We start from the raw sequence: 27,726 nt of genomic DNA on the forward strand, positions 1-27,726 counted from the left end.
TTATAATGTTTCCACTTCACTTCATGCAATTAAGCTGCTGAACAAAACTACTCTCACAAAACAATAAACCAAGCAATATGCCAATAAATGTCTTGGTTCAGTGGTAGCACACAGTGTTCTGAGTTAGAAGGTAGGGTTTCCAATCTTATTCCAATGCCTGATGTTAATTATATCAATTGAAATTGAGTACAGACAAGTGGAAGGTATTGATTGGACAGTTACTTGCACCCATAAAATGAGTTACTTCACTTTGCAAATAAATCAATTCCATGCAATTTCTTGTGTTTCTTCGTTTATCAAATGGATTTCAGGATTAAAATAGCTGACTACATAATCAAGACTGCTCAGTGCAGTAGCAAGGTAGTGCTTTCTCTGCAAAGATGCAACGCTTCGGATAAATCTTGAACCTGTCTTGATATACAAGAAAAAGGTACATTCGCCATGCAGATGGCCTAAAGGCCCTCCACTTCTTCCTGTCCCGCAGGCCCAACTAGTCCCCCTCCAGTGATACCCTCATCCACTTAGCCGAACTCTTCCTCACCCTCAACAACTTCTCTTTCAATTCCTCCCACTTCCTACAGAAAAAGGGGGTGGGCCATGGGTACTGACATGGGCCCAAGCTATGCCTGTCTCGCTGTGGGTTATGTGGAACTCTCCCTCTTCCGTAGCTGCACTGGCCCTAAACCCCACCTCTTCCTCCGTTACATTGATGACTGTATTGGCTCCACCTCGTGCTCCCACGCGGAACTTGAACAGTTTATTTATTTCACCAACACCTCTCATCCCAACCTTAAGTTCGCCTGGACCATCTCTGATACGCTCTCTCCTTCCTGGACATCTATTTCCATCTCCGGCAACCACATGGAAACCGATATCCCGTTCAAGCCCACCTACTCCCACAACTACCTCCCACCCACTTTCCTGCAAAAATGCCATCGCCTATTCCCAATTCCTTCGCCTCCACTGCATCTGCTCCCAGGATGAGGCATTCCACTCCCGTACTTGTCAGATGTCCTCGTTTTTCAAGGACCGCAACTTACTCCCCCCTCAGTGGTCGAGAATGCCCTTGACCATGTCTCCCACACTTCCTGCAACTCATCCCTCACACCCTCTCCCCACAATAACAACCAAAACAGAATTCCCCTCATCCTCACCGACCTCCGGATCCAACGCATCATCCTCTGGCACTTCCGCAATCTGCAATCTGACCCCACCACCAAAGACAATTTTCCCTCCCCACCCTTACAAGCTTTCCGGAGGGACCACTCTCTCCGGGACTCCCTTGTTCGTTCCACACTCCCCTCCAGCCCCACCACACCCAGCACTTTTCCCTGCAACCGCAGGAAGTGCTACACCTGCCCTTATGCCTAACCCCCTCACGTCCATCCCAGGCCTTAAGATGACTTAATACATCAAGCAGATGTTCACCTGCACATCTGCTAATGTGGTATACTGCATCCACTGTTCCTGTTGTGGCTTCCTCTACATCGGGGAAACGAAGCAGAGGCTTGGGGAGCGCTTTGTGGAACACCCATGCTTGGTTCACACTAAACAACTGCACCTCCCAGTTGCGAACCATGTCAACTCCCCCTCCCATTCCTCAGATGACATGTCCATCGTGGGCCTGCTGCAGTTCCACAACAGTGCTACCTGAAGGTTGCAGGAACAGAAACTCATATTCCGCTTGGAAACCCTGCAGCCCAATGGTCTCAATGTGGATTTCACAAGCTTCAAAATCTCCCCTTCCCCTACCACATCCCAAAACCAGCCCAGCTTGTCCCCACCTCCCTAACCTGTCTTTCCTCCCACCTATCCCCTCCTCCCACCTCAAGCCCCACTCCCTTGACCTATCCATCCTCCCTGGACTGACCTATCTCCTCCTCAACGCCCCATCTACACTCACCTTTACTGGCTCCTTCTCTGCCTCTTTGACCTGTCTGTCTCCTCTCCACATATCTTTTCCTCTATCCATCTTCTATCTGCCTCCCCCTCGCTCCCTATTTTTTTCAGAACTCCCTTCCCCTCTCCCATTTTTGAAGAGTCTCGGCCCGAAACATCAGCCTTCCTACGCTGATGCTGCTTGGCCTGCTTTGTTCATCCAGCTCTACATCTTGGTATCGACAGTTAACCCCATTTAAGGCACATTGCAATCATGTTGTAGGGATGTTCCCTGAATATTCTTGCTTTATGTCATTACTACCAAGGCTCTCTGGCCCTTCTGCTCATTTCTTTCTTCCATCAAGCAGCCACTTGCTGTTTCCATTCCTGACCATGCTGCTTGTCATGGGCATTGACAAAAACTGTGGTTTTTTTACCTTCTTGAGCTGCAGCCGTAAGGACTTCCTGTGCTGGGTGAAGGATGGTAATAACTGTTCAGCAGTGTACTTTCAGAATCAATTTGTTTAAGAAGTCATCCCTTGAGAATCAGCTTTTGTTGTAAATCACTTCCCAGCTTGGTCATATTTATGCCTGGGATTAAAAATTCAAGCCAAAAAAGCAAACTTTTGGCCAGTGTCAGGCCATCCAGCCCAAGTTAAATCTTTCTGGGACACACATTAATTCTATGAGAAGAACTGGTGTTGTCCCAGTGCAGTGTGAATATAATCAATGTTCCATTAAGGAAGTTAAATATCTCGTGTGAATTCATCCAGGTTATCAACTCCCATCAGTCATAATTAAATTTGAATGAGTATCACACTTTAATACTAGAAATCAGCATAGGTGGCATGCCTTACAGCACCAGGGATCCAGGTTCGATTCCATTCTTGGCCAGCTGATGGTCTGCATGTTCCCCTGTGTCTGTGCAGGTTTCCTCCTACAGTCCAAAGATGTGCAGGTCAAATGCACTGGCCATACTAAGTTGTCCAGTGTCTAGGGAAGTGTGGGATGGATGAATTAGCCATGGAAAATGCAGGGTTACAAGGACAGGTTTGGTTGTATAGGTTTGCTTGGGATGTGTGAACTCAAGGGACCAAATGGCCTGTGGGGATTTGATGATATTCTTCTATAGAGGCATCCATGCAGGAGGCGAGGCTGTATATCTCTACCATTGGCAGTTTAATTAGAGTGAAAATGCACAAATCTGGTCCTGACATGCAACAGCATTGAAGGTCTGAATGTTCAGGACGACATGAATTATTTCACTGTCACATGTATTTGGGAAAATACTATGGTAAGTGTTTTGTCACTACCCTCTGGTGCCGTTTTTGGGTTACAAAATGAATGATCTTCTGTTCAAGAGACAGAAAAACAAAGGCAGTAAAGTAAGAAATAATGCTCAACTTTACAGTCCTTCTTGTTAAGCACAGTTCCAAGTTTTCTTAAGATTTCCAGGTTGCCTTAAGGTGTTCCAGTTTCTGGGCTGCAACAAGTCACCAATCTAGGCCGCAGGAGATCCTGTCCCCACTGTGACACTGCTAAAGAGTCCTGATCCGGGTCCATCTCACAGTCAAAGCTGCAGCCTCGCCCGGAGTCCCTGTTCCGAGCCTACCACAATGGCTGCAGCTACTGTCTTTACCATGAGTCCCACTCCAGCCCTTTCTGTGATGACACTTCCTCCGCCGCAGAAAAGAAAAAAAAAGGAAGGAGAAAGAAGGATGCAGCTAACCTGAAGCAGACGGACTCGGGAGCCCAAATGCAACCTACCTTACAGGCACTGCTGATACCTTTCGTAGAAAATACAGCTCAAAAAAATTTTATTCTTACTTAGTGGATTAATGCAGTTTAATGTTAAAGCTGTTTATTTTACAATATGCATCAACTGGGCAACTTCAGAAATGCTGAGATGATATCCCTAAACAATGGTGAAGTCAGTCAAGTCTGTGTAGAAAGTTCCATGTGACCTGAAGATGTTTCTATTATTCTGCCAGATCGTTCACAATTCCTTAACAATGGTAATATCTAATCAGATTTAAGTATGAAAAAAATTTGCATTATGTATAAACTTAGTCAAAATGGTTTAGCAGTTATAAATGTATAATTGTCAGACTGTTGTACAACTCTAATTCAGACAGCAGCAATGTTTCTATGCCATAACATAAATACTTTACATAAGGTGTGTTTTATGACTTGGTCTTACAATTGTTCAAATGTGCACCATTAATGTGTTTAGAATTACAACAGTTTTAACACGCAGCTTTATTAGAGATTAATGATCAATCATAAATGCAAACATCCACACCCCTTAATCTTACACATTTAAAACTAAAAAGGATCAACAATCAAAATTGACTGACCTGTATTTTTTGGAGAGAGGCATTTATCAAGGAACAGGCAACACACCTCACTGGGGCAATTCTTCATGCTTCCTGCTTTGGATAGGAGAACCTGATTGGAACATATTAATTTTTCTTATAATCAAGAATTTAAACACATTTAGAACCATTCAAATCTGAAGCACACAACATGGTCATTCAGGCCACTGCATCAAGCTACCTTTTACCAGCACAAGCCAAAACAAAACCTACTGTTCTGGTTTCTTTCACATTGCTGTATCACCTGATGCTTCAAATACATATCTATCCCTAACTGAAAAATGGAGTGTTCTCCCCTTAGAGCATTACCAACGTTGCCAAATTCAAAAAAGAATTCTGAAGATGATGTCTGAAACATAATATATATGGGCCCTACTTTTTCAATTGATCAGTAGTTGAAATCTAATGGACATCCCACTCAAGTATGGACTGTCCGAGATAACTAGACAAGAGGAAAGGATATTTTGGCATTACTCATTCCTTGCAGATCAAACCAGTGGAATATAAAGAATAAAAAAGTGAATAATTCAAAATTGTGAAGCTGCAGTCTACATTCGTAGTAAAAGCAGAAAAAGATTACAGGGATGGAATGATTTGGCATATAGTGTCGTGTTACTATGGAAGAGAAGTCAGGATTATACTGGCCATGCCAACATCAGTTATACAAGAAACTAGGTTTAATAGGCTTGTGGCAGCTAAAGCTGACTACCTATTTGCAAGCTCCGTGCGTGGTGTGCACGGAGGAGTAGGTAAAACTTTTCCACGCAAGTACAATCTTTAAAGGCATTGGTGGTTACTCTTCTGCAGGTGTCTCCATATTTTGGCACTTGCTAACCTCTGCCTACGATTCTCTGTCTAGGGCTGCATGATGGCTCTGTAGTTAGCACTGCTGCCTCATGGTGCCAGGGACCTCAGTTCGATTCTATCCTCAGGTCTGTGTGCAAACACCACATTTTTCCTGTGTCTGAATGGGTTTCTTACAGGTGCTCGGATTTCCTTCCACAGTCCAAAGATGTGCAGGTAAGTGGATTGGCCATGCTAAGTTGCCCATTGTGACAAGGGATGTGCAGGACAGGTTGGTTAACCGTGGGAAATGCAGGGTTACAGGGACTGGGGACTTCTGGGTAGGAAGTTTTACAGTGGGTCAGAGTGGGCTTGGTGGGCTGAATGGCCTGCTTCCACACTGTAGGGATTCTATTTTCTAAATGGACTGTGTTCTGATGGCAAATTGTACAGTATTAGGTAAACTTCAGGCACAGATTGCTTAGTTCAGACTCAAATATGGGAGTAAGTCTTCCAAAATATATTGTGCCCAAAATGAAATGGAGAAATGGAAAAATACCTGGCAAAAGGTTGTCCTTCTCAAACTGGGGCAAAATGGGAACTGCTCTTACTTCACTCACCTAGCCTACATCTTATTTGAGAGTGATTAGCGCCAACACAGAAACAGTGTTGCTCTTCTCAGGACAAGCCTCACTTAAAAAAAACAAATTGAAGTTCGTTTTTAGTTTTAAATCTTTAGTTCCATTTCTGCGCTTCCTTGAATGCCGTGGTAAGCTACCAATAACTATAAAAGCAAATATACTGTAACAGGATATATAATAAATATAGTAAATCTCTAATAATTTAAACAAAGCAATTAAATAACCTTACAAAACAATATTTTTGTAAAAATGATTTTGACTTAATTTTAATTACACAATTTGGAAATGAATAGATTATATTTCAATTAGTAATTATTCAAAAACAATTTACTTATAATACTTTACATACCTCAGAATGTCTGACAGAGAAAGGACAACATTCAAGCTCATCGGCATTGTTCGTTTTGTCTTTTTCTAATGGCTGTTGGTCATCCTCCTCTTTCTTTCTTGTTTTGGAAGTACACACCTTATAATCTACAATTTGCTGAGGCATTTTTGAATGGTCATGCTCTGGACACAGATCTTTGAACTGTGACTGAAGAAAATTCAATTTATCTTCATTTGCATCCTGAGAAATTAAATTTGTTTTATCTAAACTAGTCTCTTTACATGGTTTTGACTCTAACTCTGCTTGAAGAATCTGCAAATCTTGTTTGAGGTTCTTTGGACCTAATGCAGAATTTGAACTTTCAGATAATCCACGCTGATCACTACAGATACTGTATTCTGGTTTTGGGACAATGTCCTCTAATCTTGTAAGAACCACTTCCTTTGTAAGTAATTGTCCAGAGACAGGATAAACAATGGATTGCTCTGACATTGTCATGCATTCTTGTGAACACAGTAATCTGTCATTGTGGGGAATTATTAAATCTGAACAGAGTTTTGATTTAGTCCTGGGTTGTTGATTCATATCACCAGTATTAGAATCTAACGGACTTGTTACAGTACATATTTGAGGAACAGGGGATTCAAAGGCGAGATCAAAGGGGAGATAGGAGCATTCTCTTGGTTCTGCAGAATCATTTAGATAATCAGTTAAATTTCCCCACAAATCATCAGGTAGGTCTATAGAAATGTCATTAATTATACTTTGCTCCTCTGTACCTTCTATGGGAACAGTGTGTTGCAAATCAGCCTTTATTAAAGACTTTGGATAAACATAAAAGTTGCTGGACTCGGAGGTGCTATGAGTGGATGCACTTTTCAGAAGGGTACTATCCGAAGATGAAAATTCACATTCGTTGTTACTTTGAGTCATTAAGAGTTTAATACATTTTGGAACAGAATCATCTGTCTCTTCAGAACCAATTTTCCACTCACTACCATGCTTTGATATATCAACATTCACTGAATCCAAAATTTGAGACTTTCCAAGTTGCTCGTCCCAGAAATTATTTCCTGAATTTTGCAGAAGACATTTCTGACAATCTGCAGGAGCCACTGGTTTCATAGATAGCTCTGTTCCTACAGAACTGCTATGGCATCTGGTGATTCCATCTTCTGAAAATGCTGTTTTATCCTCTCTTGGTGAGGCTTTCCATATTTCTTCAATTACTCTGGAACTTAAGTCATCCTTCTTTTCAGAAAGGCCCTCTTGACAAATTCCAAAAATGGGATTCCATTTTCCTGCTTTCATCTCATCTGTTTGAATACCATGTTTTGTTACCTCTAATTTTTCTTTTGAAGTCACGACAGGAAGTTCAATTAAAACACTATCATCCAACTGTAAATATTCACTACCAGGGAGCAAACTAAGAAGGTCATCTTCTGAACAAGCAGTTGGGATGTCTGTACTCATGTTTACACTCAGCTCTATAGGGTACGTTACTGTATCAACATTCCTAAAGTTACCAGATTTACATAATGAAGACCACGAATTACAATCTTTTCCAAACATGTTTGGAAAACAGGATTTATTTTCACCAGCATCATCACTTTTGGTGGCAATTAACTTAGAAGAATGAGGTGGTTCTAAAGAAACACGTTCTCCTTGTGAATTACTATCCCAATTAGTAGTTTCACCAGAAAATACAACGTCGTCTGGATTTTTTATAACTGAAAAATAAGACTCTCTCTCACTGATTTCTGAAAGTTCTTGCCAACACACACCTTTATCTGACAAATCTTTGGAAAGTGATTCTGCTCCTGTCTTACCAATTAATGATGATTCAGAAGTGGATGACAGCCAATGCTTAACTTGATTAGTGTTGAGTGGATTTGTGTAGGATATACTTGAAGTTAAAGCTTCCACTCCACCTGCTGTGGGGCCATCCTCCCATATATTCAACGGTACGCCATCCAACATTGCACTTCGTTCCCCTTCAAATCGGGTTAGATCTTCACCTTTGCTTCCAATAAGGTTTAGGATTCCACTGTCTTGTTTTAATTCAAAGGCACAAGAATCCATTATAGATTGATTCATATCTCCTTCACAGATTAGGTCTACTGATTTCTTAAGATTATCCAGGGAATCTAAATTTGATTTAGAACAATCTAAAATCTCATTTAATTCACCTTTATCAAGTAATGCTGGAATATCAACAAAGTGACCATCAACAAATGCACCCGTCCAGAGGTAATCTGTAGGACAAGTGTCGTCAATGCACAGATCTCTAATGGACACTGGCAATTTTTCTAACAGGTCAGTATCAAATGAAGGTACATTGCTCTTGTAAGCAGTTTCTAACTTACTTTTTAAATTGTTAGAGACGACATTGTCTGAAAGAGGCTCAGTATACCACTGAGGTTCTTCTTTAAATTCCTGTCCTTCATCTTTAAACTTCAACTCTGCTGCAGTGTTCAAATCAGCACTTTTTCTACTTACAACTTTGGTAGACCTTTTCCATCTTTTATTATTTCTTTGCTTGTTCAACCCGTTACCTTTGCCAGTATTTTTCCTTAATGAGGGTTTGTCAGTGGAGCACAGAGATGCTCTAATTTGATTCTCCTTTGATGTCTGGTTTCTTGCTACCATCCATCTCTTGCACTGGCTTTGTGGAAATTTGGAAGTTTTCATTTCCTCAGCGTTCTCGTAAAAGTCATTTTCAGCTTCGCTGGAGTCAGAGGAAATTGAACTTGAATGAGTTGGTGCTTGTACAGAATGACCCTGCATCGATTCTGCTTTGTCTAAGCCCAAGATACTGCTCATCATCTTCTTGGAAGATAACCAGGACTCAAAACAGACTGGTAAAAACAGACTTTGTTTCAACTTGGAGATATGTTCAATTTTATGCACAGGCTACAGAAGCATTTAGATTAGGGAAACACGCTTTGATTTTCGCAAATCACTTTTCCTTGCGATAGTGAAGAATTTTCTCAGTCTTGTGGAAAGACTTGAATACACCTAAAAATAAGCATTTGAATAAATATTAACTAGTGTTGCAGAATTTTACTGCAGTTTTTATTTTGTAGGGACACAGATCAGAAATATATTGGTAACAAGCAATTGAAAGAACTTGAAGAATCAAACCAGCTGGAGGAAATAAAACCTGATGTATTACCACTGTTGATGATGATTTTGACAACTGTGTGTTTCGGGTGTTGGCAAGGCCACACCTGGAAGGTCACATACAGTTTTAGTTCCAATATTTAAGAAATGCTGTTCTGCCTGACAACAGTTCAACAGAAATTCACTAGACTGATTCCTGGGATGAAGGGATTGTCTTATCAAGGATGACTAGGACTTTATTCATTACAGCTTAGAAGAAGAGGAACGATATAATTGAAACTTACATGATTCTGAGGGGGCTTGACAAGTTAGATGTTGAGAAGACACTTCCACTAATGGGCGAATCCCTAACTAGGAAACAACATTACGGAATAAGGGGACACTCATTTGAAACAAAAGGAATTTCCTCTGAGGGTAGTGATTGTCTGGAATTCTCCATCTGAAAAACCTGTGGAGGCTAACAAAAACAAATTGCTGGAGAAACTCAGCAGGTCTTGCAGCATTTGTGGAGAGTTAATGTTTTGAGTTTAGTGAACCTTCTTCAGAACTATACCTTTTGTTTCAGATTTCCAGCATCTGCAATTCTGTGTTTTATTTTAGTTGTGTAGGCAGATAGATATTTAAAATATCAGGATGCTCACAGGTTAGCAGATTAATCATGATTTTGTTCAGTGGTGGGCTAGCTTGAGGGTACTGAAAGGCCTACTCCTGTTCCTATTTCTTAAGTTATGCAAATAATATGAAGTTGAGGCTGTTATTGGGTCGTAATGGTAACAGTTGGCAGCTGAAGAGTCTATTTTCAAGATTCTTGGTTTCATAGGCTGATTAAAGTCCCTCTGTCCCAACTCCCTCTTTCAAATCTTTTGCAGCACTCAAGAGTAAAATACTCTTCCTTTACTTTTAAACCTGCACAAGATATTCTTATGCTGTGACTCTAGTCTTCAGCAGCCTAATAATAACACACAGGTTAGTGTTTGAGGGAATGTTCTCATTCTACAGATCAGTGACATGGCAAAACCAATTCAAGAGATTTTGATGAAGTTCACAACGTAATCACAATCTGCTGTTTAAACTACCTGAATCTATTTGATGTGATACTTTACCAACCCTTTACAATTATTGTTTCTTGGCTTTCTATTGAATTCTGCTCTCGCCTCAAAAATCACTAAGCTCTCAAAGTAGAAGCTTAGAAATTCTGATAGCTACAGAGTCACAGTAGCAATGTAGCCTTGAACTGCATGTCAGGACGATGCAGAATCCCTGATAGGGCTGACTTTGTGTGAATTGCCCGAGAAATTTACTTTCTGATAAGTAGACGGAACAGAATTGTTTAAGTACAAGATACAAAAACAGATATATACCAAACAGAATGTTACCATCCTTCTGTCATGATTCTGTCTCTCCAGAATCATACAATAAAACTTTAGAATAAACAATGGCAAAGGTCTCAATACAGCAATGCAAGCACAGGCTTACAGTTTAGGATCCACCATAACTACTCAAATGTGTTCTTAACTTGTACCATTTCATCTTTTATAATTGCTCAACCATTGCAAACTTCTTCAGCCACAAGCCTTAAGCTTCAATTTCCTTCCTAAGCCTGTCTTCAGTCTCTCTTTCTTACTTTAAGACAGTTCTTTAAAATTTCACTGACTTTAAATTCAAAGATTGCTCACCTCACATTCAGGACTGGATTAGCAGAAGTTTCCTCGGCTAAATTTTGAGAAAAGGTCACTTCCTGCTGTCAGTGACTTCTCCAAATTCAATTTTCTGGTCACCTACTCAATCCCTCTCCCTGTGAGCTGAGAGGCTTCACCAGGCCGTTCACAATAAATGTGGGACATGCATAGCCAGCCTTCATGTAAGCATATCTATAAATTTTACACTGGCCCAACCCTCACGGACACAAGTTCCACATGCTTACTAGCCAATAAAAGATTTCCCCAAATTCCTGATCGTAATTCTTGCTAACCACCATATTTCCCAGGACCTCAAATGTTGTTCTCCCTGCAGGTAGGAATACCTTTTATCTGGTCTATCAAAATCTGACAAACCTAAAATTATTTTACCAACTTAAAATAAGTTAGACCCTCAGCATTTTATTTTCAGCAGAAAGCTTCCCTGTATGTTCATCACTTCATCACAGATATTGTCTTGCACTTCTGGTAGCATCGTTTTAGGGGCAGTTGGCTCCAAAAATTAACACAAAACCCTACAATATTCCAACCTTGTTCCAAACAGACAAAACACCTAAATTCTAGTGGTGAGCCAAGAGTGACCACTCTTGACATCAAATAAGCAGCAATCAGGGAACACTCTCAAATGGCTGGAATCATAGCTTTTGAGAAAAAAAGACTACAGTTCTTGGAGACGAAACATCTTAGGCCCGAGGCAATGATGCAAGAGTTCCTCAATGGAGTGTCTTAAGCCCAGTCTTCAGTTGTTCCAATGAGAACCTTGCCTTGTGCATGTGATCGAAAGCAAAGATATAGAGCGATAATTGCATATCAGTTAACAGCACAGTGTTCAATACCATTTGTAAGCCCTCAAATCCAGAAGCAAGCCTCAACAACACAGGCTCGGACTTATAAGCAGCAATTAAGATTCATATCACAGAAGTGTCGAGGCAATGATCATCTCCACAAAGAGCAAATCTAACCACTACCTCTCAATGCTCAACGGCATTACCACTGCTAAATCTCTAAACACTTCTGACCATTGATCAGAAACAGAAAAGTGGTATAAATGGACTATCTGCATGAGTAGGTCAGAGGGACGGAATTCTATGGATAATAGCTAGCCTTTTACCTCCAAAAAAAAAGCTCATCCACTGTCTTTAAGGCACAAGTCAGGAGTGTGATGGAGTCCTCCTTGTCGCCTGTAGGAATCCAGTTCCAGGAAGTTTGATGTCATGTTGGATAAGCATTCGACCTGATCTGCACCCTGTTTCCACAGGCACACAATGGTAACAATGTATATGCGATGCAGAAATTTAACAAGGCTACGCTGACAGCAGTTTCCAATCTCATGACCTCAAGAAACTAAAACAGAAACTGCAGCAGGTGCATGAAAACATCACCACCTGCAAGATGTTTTCCCAACAGCAAACACCAACCTGACTTGGATATACGTCTCTCTTCCTCAGCACTGGGTTAAAAACCTGGAACTCTACTTTAATGGCATGGCTGGACTATCAATAGTACATAGACTTCAGGGATTCATGCAGTGGTTCATCAGCATCTTCAAGAGGAATGAGTAATAAACGCTGGTCTTGCCAGCAAAGGTAGATATCTCTTGAGTGAATGTGGAGGCGGTGGCCTAGTGGCATGGTAATCTAGAGACTCAGGCAATTTTTTGAGGAGCCTGGTTTGAATCCCACAATGGCAAATGGTGGAATTTGAATTCAATAAAACAAAAATTTGGAATTAAGAGTCTAACGATGATCATAAAGCTGTTGCCAACTGTCAGAAAATCACATCCATTTTATTAGTTATCTTTAGGAAGGAATCTGCCGTCCTCACCTGATCTGGCTTTCATGTGACTCCAGACACTCAGCAATGTAACTGTCTCCTAACTGCCCTCTAGGCAATTAGGGATGGACAATAAAATGCTGGTCTAGCCAGCGATCCCCACATCTCATGAAATCTATCTTCTGAATGCCTGTATATCCCTATAGCACGGTTGTCAGAACCGTGACCCGTACCTCAAATGTGGACTACGCAAGATTCCATACAGGCTTAGCACAATCTCTCTATTTTTTTAAATTCACTTCTCTAAAACTAAATGCTAGCCCTCAGCTTCAATTTTTTTTTTGTTTTTATTAAACTGAGTTATTTTTATTGATTTGTTTTCTTGTGGTTCCATTTACATACTTCTTTGCCAAGTAATATGTGATCTTTTGTACCAAATGCAATGTCTTATACTCATCTATGTTGAGATGAAGTTACTTACTTTATACTCAACCTGCAAGTTTATATATTGTGACGATACTGTGGTTTTAGGAGATGTATTTTGTCCTTTTTTAAAAAAAATGGAGAGAGCCAAGACAAATGTGACAAGCGGTCTGCTTAAAACCAATAAAGTAAAAAGCATGTGAGGCCTTGGGTATTTTAAAATTGGAATAGAAGCAACCTGAATGGACGGGGTTAAGCTTGCTTTCAGTAGATGTTGGGGTTACGAAATCTGCTACGCCTATCTCTCTCTGCCACAGCTCTCTTGCATTCTCTTCCCGCTGCCTGAATTGCACGCAAGACAATCTATTTTACCAAATCTGGTTTTGCCAATGGTGCGTTTGAGACGTTACTACATTAGAACAGTTGTTGTTTATGTAGTTAAATAATCTAATATTCTGTTAAGTTTTCCAATAGAGTTCAGTTATTACAATTCTTTATTTTGCCTGCTGCAAGCTGGTAGTTTGACCAATCTAATTGCATATGGAATGAGATACCTAAACACTTGCCTTTAAGAAAACAAGTTAGCCTAGATCATACCTCCTTGACGTGTTTGGAGGGGTTTTGGTCTGGTTCATAACAACTGTAATATTCCTTGTCAATATTGATGAAGCATTGTGATTTTGCATCATTTGCAACTTGGAAAACATGTTTTTCATTTCAAAGTCTAAGATGTTCTATAAAGCTTACAGCTTTTATGAAGCCTTTAGTCATCTTCCGTAATAATCTCTTAAGGGAACTTGGTATCAAAGTGTGTTTGATATTACTCCAATGAAGCAGCTTAGAACATACTGCATAAAAGTGCTATGTAAATTCAATTGGTTGTTATTGTAGCCTTTACCAGTTTTTCCACTCTAAACTTTAATGTCAGAATGAACATTGTTCAAATACCAAACCAAAATTGTGAACAGTATTAGCATTCCAATACAGCAATCTGATTAATGAAATACAAATGTGCACTGTAATATTTCGCTATATTTTAACTTGGAATGAAAGACTAAACTATTGAAAAGTTAAACTTCAAATTTCTACAAACACTAATAACATTTGGCTTTGATCTTTTTAAAAGATTCTCAAAACAATTGCTTCAACAAGATGTGAAAATAAAACCATGAAAATGTTGTCAGTTCCATAATAAAAAGTAAATTTTGGCTAACTTAAAGCTGTAAGTTTAAGCTGCAAGAAGAGAATACAGTGCATTAATTGAATAAAAAAACACATCGTATGAATAAACTCACCTCTCTATTAAACCTTTGACTGATGAAAAAGCTTTGCTTTCACCTTACTTGACTATGTTTGATTGAACTGTTTTTTGTTCCTCTGTAAGATACAAAGTGTAAGTTTGTAAATTATTACTTTTTTTGCAAAATAATTAATCCAGTTCTAAGAATTTTTTGGCAGTACTCAACATAACACAGGTAACTAAGTGGCACAGAAGCTCTTAAAATGCCTAATTCGATCTCTCAATTTTCACCACTAAACTGAATCAGTTACATAAATTTCATGAACGTTTAAAATAATACTTGGTGTTATAAGATGATAGTCCAGTAACACACTTGAACAACTGGATAAGTGTCGATAATTTTAAATTGCTTTTCAATAAAGTGGCAGACATTAATGGATATCTTTCAATTTGGCGCACAATTTATCAAACAAGATTTTAAAGACTGATCCTGTGAAGATGGACAACACCGGCACAAAATTACGTGCATTAGACTGGAAGAAATGCAAGACAGAAGAAAAAAAACTGTCACTTCAAAAAATATTAAAATTTTGTGAACTTTTGTATCTAATACTTTTGAAGTAGCTATAAACAATTCAGGAAGATGCATTTATGCCACAGAGATTCAACAAAAACTGAAGATGCCAAGTGTGCAATTTCTAAGCAGCAGCTCCACGTGTTTACCATGGTTAACTTAAATTTAGATTACATACCATATGCATGTTGAATAACTGATCACTTTGGTGTCTGAAAATTGGAAGCACCAATTAGGTGGGAGCTAAATATAATCATACTATGAATTTCAACAACTGAAATAAACAATTTGATCTTGGATGTCTCAACATGCCATATATTTTGTCACCAGGATACCAAACACCATTGTATGCGTAAAAGACTCAATCTTTCCTAATTAGTCTAATTTAGCTTATTTTCAAGCAGATAAAAATTACACAGAACAGCTTGACCTAGAATGAAAATGAAGTTAAATCTAATACACTTGCCAAATAGAAAATTAACATTTTTGAATTTAGTGCCAGAAGTAACAATTGGTGACTGGGAAACTACCTACCACTTTTAAACTGATGAAGTCTGGGTGTCACAAGTGTGACACAATTTCTAGTTTAAAAAAAGAATCAAGCAGAGCAATCAGTTGGCAGTGTAGTGATTAAATGTCAAATGAGCATGCCAAAAATAACTCCCAGTGTTTGTGCCAAATACAAGGGTATACATTTCTGCATTTGTCATGAGGCATTTAAAATGGTGTTCTTATAGATAAAGTAACACAGAAGTGAATTAGACTTTCACTGTAGCTTAACTGATGTGTCACAGCAACATATTGTTCCGCGGAACAAGTATAACAAAGAAAAATGTAGTAATTACTCAGTTACATAACATGTACTGCTTGTCCCTAACATAGGCAATGCAAAGAATTCTGCTTTTGCACGCTCCTTTTGGTGCTCCTCTCGTATCCAAATCCACGTTCTTTTGTTTTTGTTATGTCAGTTCATTTCTTGAAGTTGCTCGCGTATAGACATGCTGGCAAATTTGTGGCACCATTGATCTAACTTGTTTGAGAGATGCCTGCTTTGTGTAGAAAATCTGAAGTTCTTGTATCTGACCAAATACCATCAAAGTCATTCAAGCTAATGCCTCTTTAGAAAAATATTTCATACCCACCCTGTCTTTCACTCCTAATCTCTGCGTGACCATATAAGCATCATCATGCCTTCCACTCAGCCAAATCTTCATCGTACTCTAAAATCACCCTAGAGGGCAAAGACACCCCACAGTTGTTTCCTTCACAACTAAAAGCCCACTCAACCCTCACCTGCAACTTTGACACATTAACTACAAATGTTAACAGTTCAGATTTCTTTGTTTCCATGGTTGAGATCACCCATTCACCCACATAGCTGTGGTGAAAACATCAATTTTCGAAGTGCAAATTGACTGTAGTGCAGTATCATGGGAATTCCCAGTGTGGAGCTGCAATAATGTCACCAAGCTGTCTTCATGTAAGGTGGTGTTGGAATCTGAGCCAGGGGCTCATCCGCTCTGCCCACTTTTTCTTTTTCTAACCCAACCCCCAACCTTTACTGGTTCTGGTTTTCTTTTTTATCTCTTATTTCACTTATCGCTGGGTTGAAAAGCTCAGTTGTGGCAAAAGCATTGGCAGCAGTTAGTAAGCCCAACATGGACTCAAGTGGGCCCAGCACAAACTTGTGGTGGCTGAGAGTTTGGATTCTTGGCTTCTGAATTGACAAGGCGGTCCTAGCGCCAACTCATGGTTACTGCGGTGGTGGTGAGTCTGTGGTCCCAGCAGTGTTTGCACCCAGTGCAGACTCATGAAGGTGGGTGGCAGAGGAGAATTTGGGCCCAGTGTAAGACCTGATGACATTGACAGAGCCTGCATTATTGAGACAGGCTGGAAGAGGACTCATGGCAATGGCGGGCTTGGGTTTAAGCTGGTGCAGTACACAGCAACATTAGCGGTGTCTGCAACGGTGTGGTCCAACCAGGACTCTGTGGTGATGGCATCGGTGAAGACGAGATGGCACAGAAGAGTGTCAACTTCTGTTCCAGCAGTGGTGGCATGGCAAAGGGGAACTTGTGCCTGCTCAACAGGCCCATGGCACTGCACTTAAGAAAGGCTGTAAAGGTCAACACTTTTTGCTTTATTTTGCTTTTATTTTTCTGTGCTTTAAGATGACACCAGAGTGTGGTAACACTATACAACATTTTTCATTGTATTTTGGGACATTATACAAGTGATGATTTTTTTAAAAATTGAAACATTAGATTAGATTAGATTCCCTACAGTGTGGAAACAGGCCATTCAGCCTAACAAGTCCACACCACCCCTTGAAGTATCCCACCCAGACCCATTCACCTATAATCCACACACCCCTGAGCACTACAGGCAATTTAGCATGGCCAATCCACCTAGCCTACACATCTTTAGGCAGTGGGAGGAAACCGGAGCACCCAGAGGAAACCCACGCAGACACGGGGAGAATGTTCAAACTCCACACAGACAGTCGTCCGAGTCTGGAATTGAACCTGGATCCCTGGAGCTGTGAGCCTGCAGTGCTAACCACTGAGTCACCGTGCTGCCCCCTTAAATTTAGTTAAAAAGAACTCTCAGATGCCATGAAATGACAAGTATAATAATCAAAACCCATTTTAATCTTTTCATTAAAGTGAAATAAATGTTGGGAAATTTAAGGGAATGAAGTAATTGAAATATCATGAACAATCTGTAAATATGCTTTAAATCATTTAAAAAGAATAACCAATTATAATGGAGACATGTAGCAAAATTTAGCAAGCATAACTTATATTTTAACTGTTTACTGTCTGCACGGGAGCTATGCTGTCGTCATTCCTTACTGCACTGCCAAGGACAGCTGTAGCAGGTAGAATGGTTAGCTTGAGGATAGAGAAGGATATTTTCCTCCCTTGTTTGGTCCCTCACCACCTGCCCCAGAAACAGGCAGCTGTGCCCTAAAAAATTCCATCAGCATTAGCCCTACTTAACTATCCTTGGTGAAGCTGTTTCTATGCTCACCTCTGACTTAATATCATAAGATGTTTTAGGGTTAAGTACTAATATTGAGGTCACCCAGGCCAATGACTTCCTGAATGTACAAATCTCTGGTAGGTACACTCTGACACTGAGACATATTTAGGGTACTAGTGGTGCTTAGGAGATTGGCTGTTAAGTCAGGAGTCTGAGAGTATGACTTTATCAGTCCGTTGTTCAACTAGTCTATGGGACAGAGCTTCCAATTTTTGGTGCAAGCCAAATAAGGAGAACTTTGCAGACTTGACAAGGCCGGCTTTGCTGTTGTCTTTTTTGGTGCTTAGGTTGATGCTGGATGATGCTGGATAATGCATCTCGTTTCATTCCTTTTACATTTCAGAGCGGTTTGATACAATGGAGCAGTTACTCAGCCATTTCTGTTGCCATTTTACAGTTAGCCACATTGCTGTGGACCTGGAGTCAAAAGTAGGCCAGACCAGGGAAGGAAAATCAGTCATCCTTACCTAAAGTATGTCAGTGAACCAGATGGGTTTTTAGTGACACTTTACATTAGCTGCATGGTCACCATTAGAATAGATTTTGACTCCTTCATCTGAATTTAAATTCCATCAGTTACTATCATGGGCATTCAAAAGCAAAAGATCATTGAGGGAAGTGCAACAGCTACTGGGGCATCTAATCCTCAATGTTGCCAAGAAGCCCTTCACTGAACTATTCTAAGAAGGCTCCATGGACCAGACAAGAGGAGTAAAGGCAAAATATTCCAGATACCGGAAATCTGATGTAAAAACAGAATGCTAGAGAAACAATGTAGCGTCTGAGCACGTAGATCCAAAGTAAACAAGGGCTTCCATGTCAGCTTAAAGAGAAGTACAGAGAGCCACAGACTTCACTCTACCTTGCTTTGGTGAACTTTCATGAAAACATCTGACACTTTGAATGGGGCAGCTCTCAAATAGAAGTTAGAGAAAAAAGGTTTCCCCTCTCAAGGTATGTAGTTTCATACCATCCTACCATGGCATTAGTTTGACGGCTCCACTTTGAGTGGTATTGAAATTAAGGATGGAGTGAAACATGGCTGTGGTTTAGACCCTTCTGTTTTGTATCTTTTCATCTGCTCTCCAGACCTTTACCTTCCCTGCCAACAGCAGAGGAGTACATCTCCATTCACAGTCAACAAACTCCTCAACCTATCAACACAGTCAAGAAATATCCTGAATCCGAAATTTTCAGAATGCTGCTGTAGCACTGGTTCCCAAATAAAAGGCCAGCTCCAAAGCTCACGAATCATAATGCAATGTTTGCTTCAGATGCCCCCTCAAATTCCAGGCCAATATCCATATCAATGTATCTAATGTCCAGAAAAACACGTGTACCTAAATTCACTCTAGTTACTGGCCAATTCTCTGTTGATTTTAAATGCTTGTGAAAATCTAGCTCATGGTGACTGTTAATATTTTAGAAAAATGATGTTTAATTCTAGAAATATTGCAGTTGTAAAGGTAACACAATTAAAATACTGGGCTTTAGCAACTGCCAGCTTATCAAAAGAAATGGCAGTTCACAACGTTTCCCATGTTTGTTCAAGAGAGTCAGAATAGAAGAGATGCATTTTCAAAATAGCAAGTGGGCTTATTTAGTTGTACAAATTGTAAGTATGGGATAATTAGCTTATAAGGTCAATCTAAGGACGTCCCAGCGCAGGCTACTACCAGAAGATTGATGGAGCTTAGAAAGCATTGCCAATTTATCTGGGTTTGTAGATATTACGTTGTAGTTTGGTTCTTGTGTGGCATGGAGCTCACAGAGTGAGCAGAGAAGAGTACAGCACAGGAGTAGGCCCACCTGAAATGTGATGTCTTTCTAAACCAAAACCTTTTGCCTCTATGTGGTCTGTTTCCCTCCATTTCCATTTATTCATATATCTGCTAAGATGGCTCCTAAATGTTGCTACTGTATCTATCTGCACCAACTCCTTTGGCAGTGCATTCCAGGCACCTACCATCCTCTTTGTAAAATACCTGCCTCTCATATCTTGTTTAAAATTGCACCCTTTTAACTTTAACCAATGTCCCCCAGTAACTGATATTTCTACCATTGGAAAATGACTATCCATTCCATCAATGTCTCTCAATTTTGTAAACTTCTGTCAGGTCATCAGTCATCCTTCGACGTCAAGTGTAAACAGACCATATTTGCCCAATCTCTCCACATAGCTAATACCTTCCAAGTTGGGCCACTTCCTGGTAAACTATTTCTGTACCCCTCCCCAAGGCCTCCTCATGTTTCTTGTAGTGTGGTGGCCAGAACCGTACACAATATTGCAAATACGGCCTAACTAAATTTCTATACAGCTGCAACATAACTTGCAATTTTTACACCCTATAGCCTGATCAATGAAGGCAAGCATGCCATATGCCTTCTTAACCACTTAATCCACTTGTGTTTCAAGGGAAACACAGGGAACTCTGGGCCAAAAACAAAGTTGCTGGAAAAGCTCAGCAGGTCTGGCGGCATCTGTGGAGGAGAAAACAGAGTTAATGTTTTGGGTCTGGTGACCCCCCACCTCAGAACTGATGGCGGCTGGGAAAATGTCAGTTCACGTGCAGAAAACAGGGAAGTGGATGAGGTAGGGAGTAAACGATAAGATAGAGCCCAAAGAGAGAGAAAGACAGTTGGACAGACAAAGGAGTTGTTAATGATCAGGCTGGGAGGGTGATCAGTTGTTAGTGGGGAGTGTTAGTGACTAACAACAGGAGGGGTGTAGTGGCAGGCTATATGGTAACAAGGTCTGGTGTGTGGGGTGGGGGGCTAAGACACGGGAAAATTTAGGCCCTAAAATTATTGAACTCAATATTGAGTCTGGAGGGCTGTATGGTCCCCAAGTGGAAAATGAGGTGTTGTTCCTTCAGCTTGCACTGGGCTACATTGGAACACTGTAGCAAGCCCAAGACAGAGATATTGGCCAGGGAGCAAGGTGGTGCATTGAAGTGGTAGGCAACAGGTAGTTCAGGGTCTTTCTTGAGAGCAGAACATAGATGTTCTACGAAGTGGTCGCCAAGTCTATGCTTCATTTCCCCAATGTAGAGGAGACCATATTGTGAGCACTGGACCAATATGTCTAGACCCATCTATATATTGATGCCCCAGAGTGTTCTGGTATTTACTCCATACTTCGCTCCTGCATTAGACTTTCCAAAATGTATCACATCATATTTGATGGATTAAACTTCATCTGCCATTTCTGTACATAAGTCTCCAACATTAAATCACAAAATTAAGTGACAGTCAGGCCTGTACTGTAACTACAGTAAAACACTAGGTTCATCAATGATTTCATGGAAAGGAGTGGCTTAATCTTAATTTGAAATTTACGAAGAACAGAAACTAGAAAGATTGTAAGATTGCTTAGTCTGAAGCTACTGGGAGAATCAGGACTAGACTTCAAGACACCTCAAGTGTAAACACAAGTAATCAGAGCTACTTGAAAGTACTTAAAAAGTAAAGTAATCAGAGCAAGAGTCTGAGGCCTCCACATTCAAGACAAGGGAATTGAAAGTTTTATGAAGAGTATCTGAAATTGGGGAAAATATTCCAGAGGACATGGCATATTTCAAGTTATCTAGTTCTGCAGGATTCACTCTAAGACCTTGTGTCTTGTAAGGGAATTAGTGGGAATATACTAACAAGAGCAGGCCATTCAGCCTCAAAACAGCTGTCATTCAATAAGTTCACAGTTAACCTATAACTTTACACCTCCATGCTTAACGAGAATCCATCTAGCTCTGCCATTAAAATATTCAAGGACTCTAGAATTATCTTTTGGCAAATTTGTTGGAAGCAAAGCCTCATGATCCTTAAGAGAAAAAAAAGATTAGTCTTGTGTTTTAAATGGGTGACTCCTGATTTAAGAAGTGTTCTCAAGATCTAGATTCTCTGAAGAAACATCCTCATGACATCAATGCTGCCAAAACCTTCTTGATCTTACATTTCAGCTAAATCATGTCTTACTCTATAAAATTTCATTGATAGAAGCCTAGCTGGCTAAATCTTTCCTTATAAAATAACATTAGTTTGGTAATGGCCTTAGGGCAGGTTCTGGTGTATTTATATCTTCCTTAAAAGTGACCAATACGGTACATGTTACTCCAGGTGAGCTTCATATTTTTTTAATCAATTCTCCTTGGGATAAATGCCAACATTTCAATGGCTTTCCCCTCACTACTTGTTATACCTGTAAACTGATCTGAAGGTGTTGGTGAACTTGAGTGTACAGCGTATAAAGTGATAATCCATGTTAATTTTTTTTATACAATACAGATTATTTTGTCAAAAGTAAGCAAAATCTTGTGACATGGTTTTGTTGGTTAAAATTAAGTATTTGAGTTTCTTTTTCAATGTTAAAAGTCACTAAGCAGATCATAACACAAAGGAAATTATCTTTGGTATTAAGTAGAGAGAAACTGGTCAACTTGTGTCTGAAATTTGACATCACAAAATCACCACAGCAGATGGTGGAATTTGAATTCAATTAAAAAAAAGTCTGGAATTGAGAATCTACTAATGGCCATGAAATCATCGCCGATTGTCAGAAAAAACAATTTGGTTCATGAATGTCCTTCTGGGAGGAAATCTGCCGGCCTCACCTGGTCTGGCCTGCATGTGGTTCACTCTCAATTGTCCTCTGAAATGGCAAAGTAGACCATTCGGTTGTACCAATGGCTACCAAGTCTCAAAGAAATGCAACTGGAAGGATCACCTGGCATTGACTGAGACACCGGAAAAGGCAACAGCAGAAACAGTCCTGTCAACACTGCAAAGCATGCCTCACTAACATTTGGACGCTATTTGGGAGAGCTGTCTCACAGACTAGTCAAGCAACAGGCTGGCATTGTCTGTAAGGTATGGCTACATCCCAGACATCACCACCACTCCTGGATATGTCCTATCTCGCCAGCAGGACAGACCTAGCAGAAGTGGTGGAGGTCAGGAGAGTGTCGCTCTGGGAGTTCTCAACATTGACTCCAGACCCCATGAAGTCTCATGGCTTCAGGTTAAACATAGACAAGGAAACCTCCAGCTAATTACCACGCAGCTTCTTCCCTCAGATGACCAATCAGCGCTCCATGCTGAACAACACTTAGAGGGAGCACTAAAGATGGCAAAGGCACAAAATGTACTATAGGTGGGTGATTTCAATGTCCACCACCAAAAGTGGCACGGCAGCGGTACTACTTATTGAGCTGGTTGGGTCCTAAACAACCAGGGCTGTGGCAGATGGTGAGGGAACCAATAGGAAGGCAAAACATACTTGACTTCATCCTTACCAATCTGCCAGCTGCACGTACATCTGTCCATAACTGTACCAATAACAGCAACCACTGCACAGTCCTTATGGAGACAAAGGCCTGCCTTCACACTGAAAATAACGTTCTTTGTGCTGTGTAGCATTATCACTGTGCTAAATGGCACAAACTTCAAACAGATTTAGCAACTCAATACTGGGCATCCATGAGGTGCTGTGGGCCATTAACCAGCAGAAGTGTACTCCAGCACAATCTGCAACCTCAAAGACTGACATATCCCCCACCTCAACCATCATCATCAAGCCAGGTTCTATGGAGAGTGCAGCAGGGGATGCCAGGAGCAGTACTGGGCATACCTAAAGATGAGGTGTCAACCAGGTGAAGCCACCAAACAGGATTACTTGCATGCCAAACAGCAAAAGCAGCAAGTGATAGAGCTAAGCAATCTCACGACCAACGCATCCAATCTAAGCTCGGCAGTTCTGCCTCATCCAGACATGAATGGTGGTGGATGATTAAACAACACACTGGAGGAGAAGGCAGCTTCACAAATATCCCCATCCTAACGATGGGAGAGCCCAGCACATCAATGTGAAAGATAAGGCTAAAGTTTTCACAGCAATCTTCAGCCACAAGTGCCAAGTGGATGATCCATTTCAGCCTCCTTCAGTTGTTCCCAACATTACAGATACGAACCTTCGGCCAATTTGAAATCGGTCCATGGGGAGTCAAGGAACGGTTGGAGACACTGGATACTGCAAAGCCTATGGACCCTGACAATATTCCGGCAATAGTACTGAAGCTGTGCGTTCCAGAACTTGCCACTTCCCTTGCGAATCTGTTCCAGAGCAGTTACAACACTGGCATCTTCTGGACAATGCGGAAAATTACCCGGGTATGTCCTGTACATAAAAAGCAGGATAAATCCAAACTGACCAATTACCGCCCCATTAGTCTACTGTTGATCATCAGTATAGTGATCAAAGTTGTCATTAACAGTGCTATCAAGCAGCACCTGCTCAGCGACGCCCAGTTTGGGTTCCGCCAGGGCCACTCAGCTCCTGACCTCATTGAAGCCTTGGTTCAAACATGGACAAAAGAGCTGAATTCCAGAGGTGAGATGAAATCAACTGCCCTTGACATCAAAGCTGCATTTGACTGAGTGCGGCATCAAGAAACCCTAGCAAAACTGGAATCAATGGGTATCAGAGGCAAACTCTCTCGTGGTCACAGCCATATCTGATACACAGGAAAATGGTCATGGCTGTTGCAGGTCAATCATCTCAGCTCCAGCAGTGCCTCAGGGTAGTGCCTTAGGTCCAAACATCTTTAACTACTTCATCAGTGACCTTGCCTCCATCATAAGGTCAGAAATAGCAATGTTCACCAATAATTGTACAATATTCAGCACTGTTTATGACTCTTCAGATACTGAAACAGTCCATGTCCAAATGGAACAAGATCTAGACAATATCCAGGCTCTGGGCTACAAGTGGTAAGTAACATTTGCATGACACAAACGCCATGATCTAACCATCACCAATAAAAGAGACAATCTAACCACTGCCCCTTGACATTCAATGGTGTTACAATTCCCTGAATCCCCCACTATCAACATCCTGCGAGTTATCATTGATCAGAAACTCAACTGGACTCACCACGTAAATGTGGTGGCTACAGGAGCAGGTCAGAGGCTAGGAATATTGTGCCGAGTAACTGACCTCCTGACTCCTCCGCCGTCTACAAGATACAAGCCAGGAGTGTGATAGAATACTCCTCACTTGCCTGATGAGTGCAGCCCCAACAACACTCAAGAAGCTTGACACCATCCAGGACAAAGGCTGCTTGACTGGCACTGAATCCACTCCCAACACCACTGATACTCTCTATGTACCAGCTACTAGATGCATCTGTCCTCAGATCCTCAGACAACACCTTCCAAACCCACGACCACTTCCACCTAGAAGGACAAAGGCGGCAGATTATATGGGAACACCACCAACTCCAAGTTCCCCTACAAGCCACTCACCATCCTGACTTGGAAACATATCACCATTCCTTCACTGTCGCTGGGTCTAAATTCTGGAATTCCCTCCCTCATGGTATTATGGGTCAACCCGCAGCAGGTAGACTGCAGTGGTTCAAGGCGGCAGCTCAACACCACCATCTCAAGGTCAATAGGGACAGGCAACAAATGCTGGTTAGCCAGCAATGCCTACATCCCACAAAATGAATAAAGAACAAACTAAAACAAAAACAATTACAATTACACAAGCACTTGTCTATCAAACAGATGCATAACCCTCAACACACAGCACTGGAAGCAGTCCAAGGTCATTGCCTGCAAACTTACATACTAATTCATCACTTCTAAAGTAATAATAGTGTGAAAGACCACACCTGCAATGCTGTGAACAGTCTTCATCCCTTTATCAAAGGGAATATACATTGGCATTGGAGGCAACCCAAAGGTTTAGCTGGTTGATCCTTGATAATAGAGGGACTATCTTCTGAAGACAAGTTGAATAGGTTGGGTGTGCACTAAAAGAATGAAAGGCAACCTCTTGGAAACATATTTTTAGAGGGGTTGACAAGGTAGATGTGGAAAGATTGCTTCCCCTTGTGGAAGAGCTCATGAGCACATTCTTAGAATAAGGGGTCATCTATTCAAGACAGATGACAAGGATTTTTTTTCTTTTACAGGGAAGTGGATTTGTCAAATTCTTTACCACAGACAGCTGCTGAGGTTTGGTCACTAAATATATTCAATGATTTTTAATCAGTAAATGTATCAAGGGTTATGAGGAAAAGGCAGGAAAGTGGGGTTGTGGATTACCAACTCAGCCATGATCTCATTGCATGGCAGAGCAGACTTGAAGGGCCGAATGGCCTACTTCTGCTTAATGTCTTCTAACCCTACTGCAACATTAATGTAAACTGAATTAAGGTCTCCATTAACTAATCATAATGTATTCAGTTATTTCCTTTGGCATTGTTCATCTGGAGTCAGCAAAAGATTCTACAGAAAACCTTGTGTATAAATCAACAAGCATTATGAGATGCTACACATTTATTTACACTTCATTGTAATCTTAGTGAGCATTACGCTTTTGTGCTCTGCAAATGTTTTTGACAGTGAAAACCTTATCCGATACAAGAGTGACCTTTTGGCAAAAATTGCACTGTGACAACACCAGCAAATTTCTGAAAGTGATGAATTTGACTGAAACATTCTCTTAAGGCAAAAGTTTTCCAGCTGCCCACCTCTTGCCCATTGACATTAGGAGAACTGTTGATCTTAAGACAAATTATTTAAACGAAATGTCTCAAGAGAATGTTAGAACATTTTCTGCAAATGCCAATATGATTTATGTTCATCCTCTGGTGGGATACGTTGACTGGGTGCTTAATAATTGATTTGGAAAATAAAGGAACAATGAAAAGAGTTCATGTAAATTGTAGGCTGTGGGTGCCCTACCTTAAGTGGTTACATTAGAAGGCAGATTCAAATCAAGGGTGGAAAATGCATCACATTACATGCAGCAGATATCCAAATGTGAATTGCTAAATTTACTTCAACCCAACAAATAATGTGACAACATCTGTCAATCTAAAATCCACACAAACAAAAAGTAGCACATTAGATTCAGAAATTTGTTAGGAGACATTCATATACTGGATTACCTGTATGCACAATTTAGAAAACACACATTAACTGGTTTAAAAGCACTGAATTAAATTTTAGGTTTTTAACCACCTCTTTTTAATCTCCATTGAATATGTTAATTTTAAGTGCTGTTACGCATGCTGAACTTTAGAAGACAGAGAATTCCAGAAAAAGTACCTCTGAATAGATACAAGGGTAGAGAAACTGAAACCTAGAAGTGCTGGATGCCTATTTTAACATCTCTTCACAACATTCCAGAGCGAAAACAGCTGCTAAATAAGAAACTACTGCTGTGGGAAACAGATGGGAGTGTTTCATACTAATGTCCGAGGGGGATGCTCATGAAGTGTTTGGTTTTTGTTCAAAAGAAACAGAACAGGCAGAGGTCTTAAAAGACTTTAGGCACGCAGAGTTACCTATGTTTGTCGAGTTGATAATAAGCGTAGCTGTGAGACCTCAGGGTTAATGCACTGATTGCCGAAGGACCTGGAAATCTGATGCGACATTGTGGACAAAAGTGATGCTAGAGAATTGGGAGTGACAGTGGAACCATTCCCGTAATGCTGCTTATCTGCCAGGAGTGCACAGTGAAAACGTTTCATAAGAATTTTTTTGCTTGTATTACATAGTACAGGCCTACTATGAAACTGTAGGAAGTAATATTAGATAGTAATGATTTTTTTCCCTCATCTGTATCCAATCTGCGTGAAAAACAATTTCTGAGAGGCACTTTTTAAAAATCTCTAGGGCAAGTATGTGCTAATAAAATAACTCCCAGCAGCAAGCTGGGTTATTCAAGTTAGGAAAACAACCCTGATGGTAACAAAATACACTGATCTCACATTTTAAAAAAAACTGATCTTGAGAATAAGAAAACACAAACTGTCTGTGGCACTTCTTAATTCATGT

At 40.6% G+C, this 27,726-nt stretch overlaps 1 protein-coding gene across 1 annotated transcript in view; it reads right to left on the minus strand.

Moving 5' to 3' along the window:
• The window catches only part of LOC125458231 (uncharacterized protein KIAA0232-like), a 57,630-nt gene that overhangs the window by 7,585 nt on the left and 22,319 nt on the right, over positions 1-27,726 (minus strand). The window contains exons 3-5 of the mRNA XM_048543310.2: positions 14,317-14,398; positions 6,027-9,023; positions 4,236-4,326 (exon numbers count right to left, since the gene is read on the minus strand). Coding sequence (XP_048399267.1) covers positions 4,236-4,326; positions 6,027-8,831 — 2,896 coding nt within the window. The 5' untranslated portion in view covers positions 8,832-9,023; positions 14,317-14,398. The remainder of the gene's footprint in view (positions 1-4,235; positions 4,327-6,026; positions 9,024-14,316; positions 14,399-27,726) is intronic.

This window comes from Stegostoma tigrinum, chromosome 13 (assembly GCF_030684315.1).
Source record: "Stegostoma tigrinum isolate sSteTig4 chromosome 13, sSteTig4.hap1, whole genome shotgun sequence".
NCBI classification, from domain to species: Eukaryota; Metazoa; Chordata; class Chondrichthyes; order Orectolobiformes; family Stegostomatidae; genus Stegostoma; species Stegostoma tigrinum.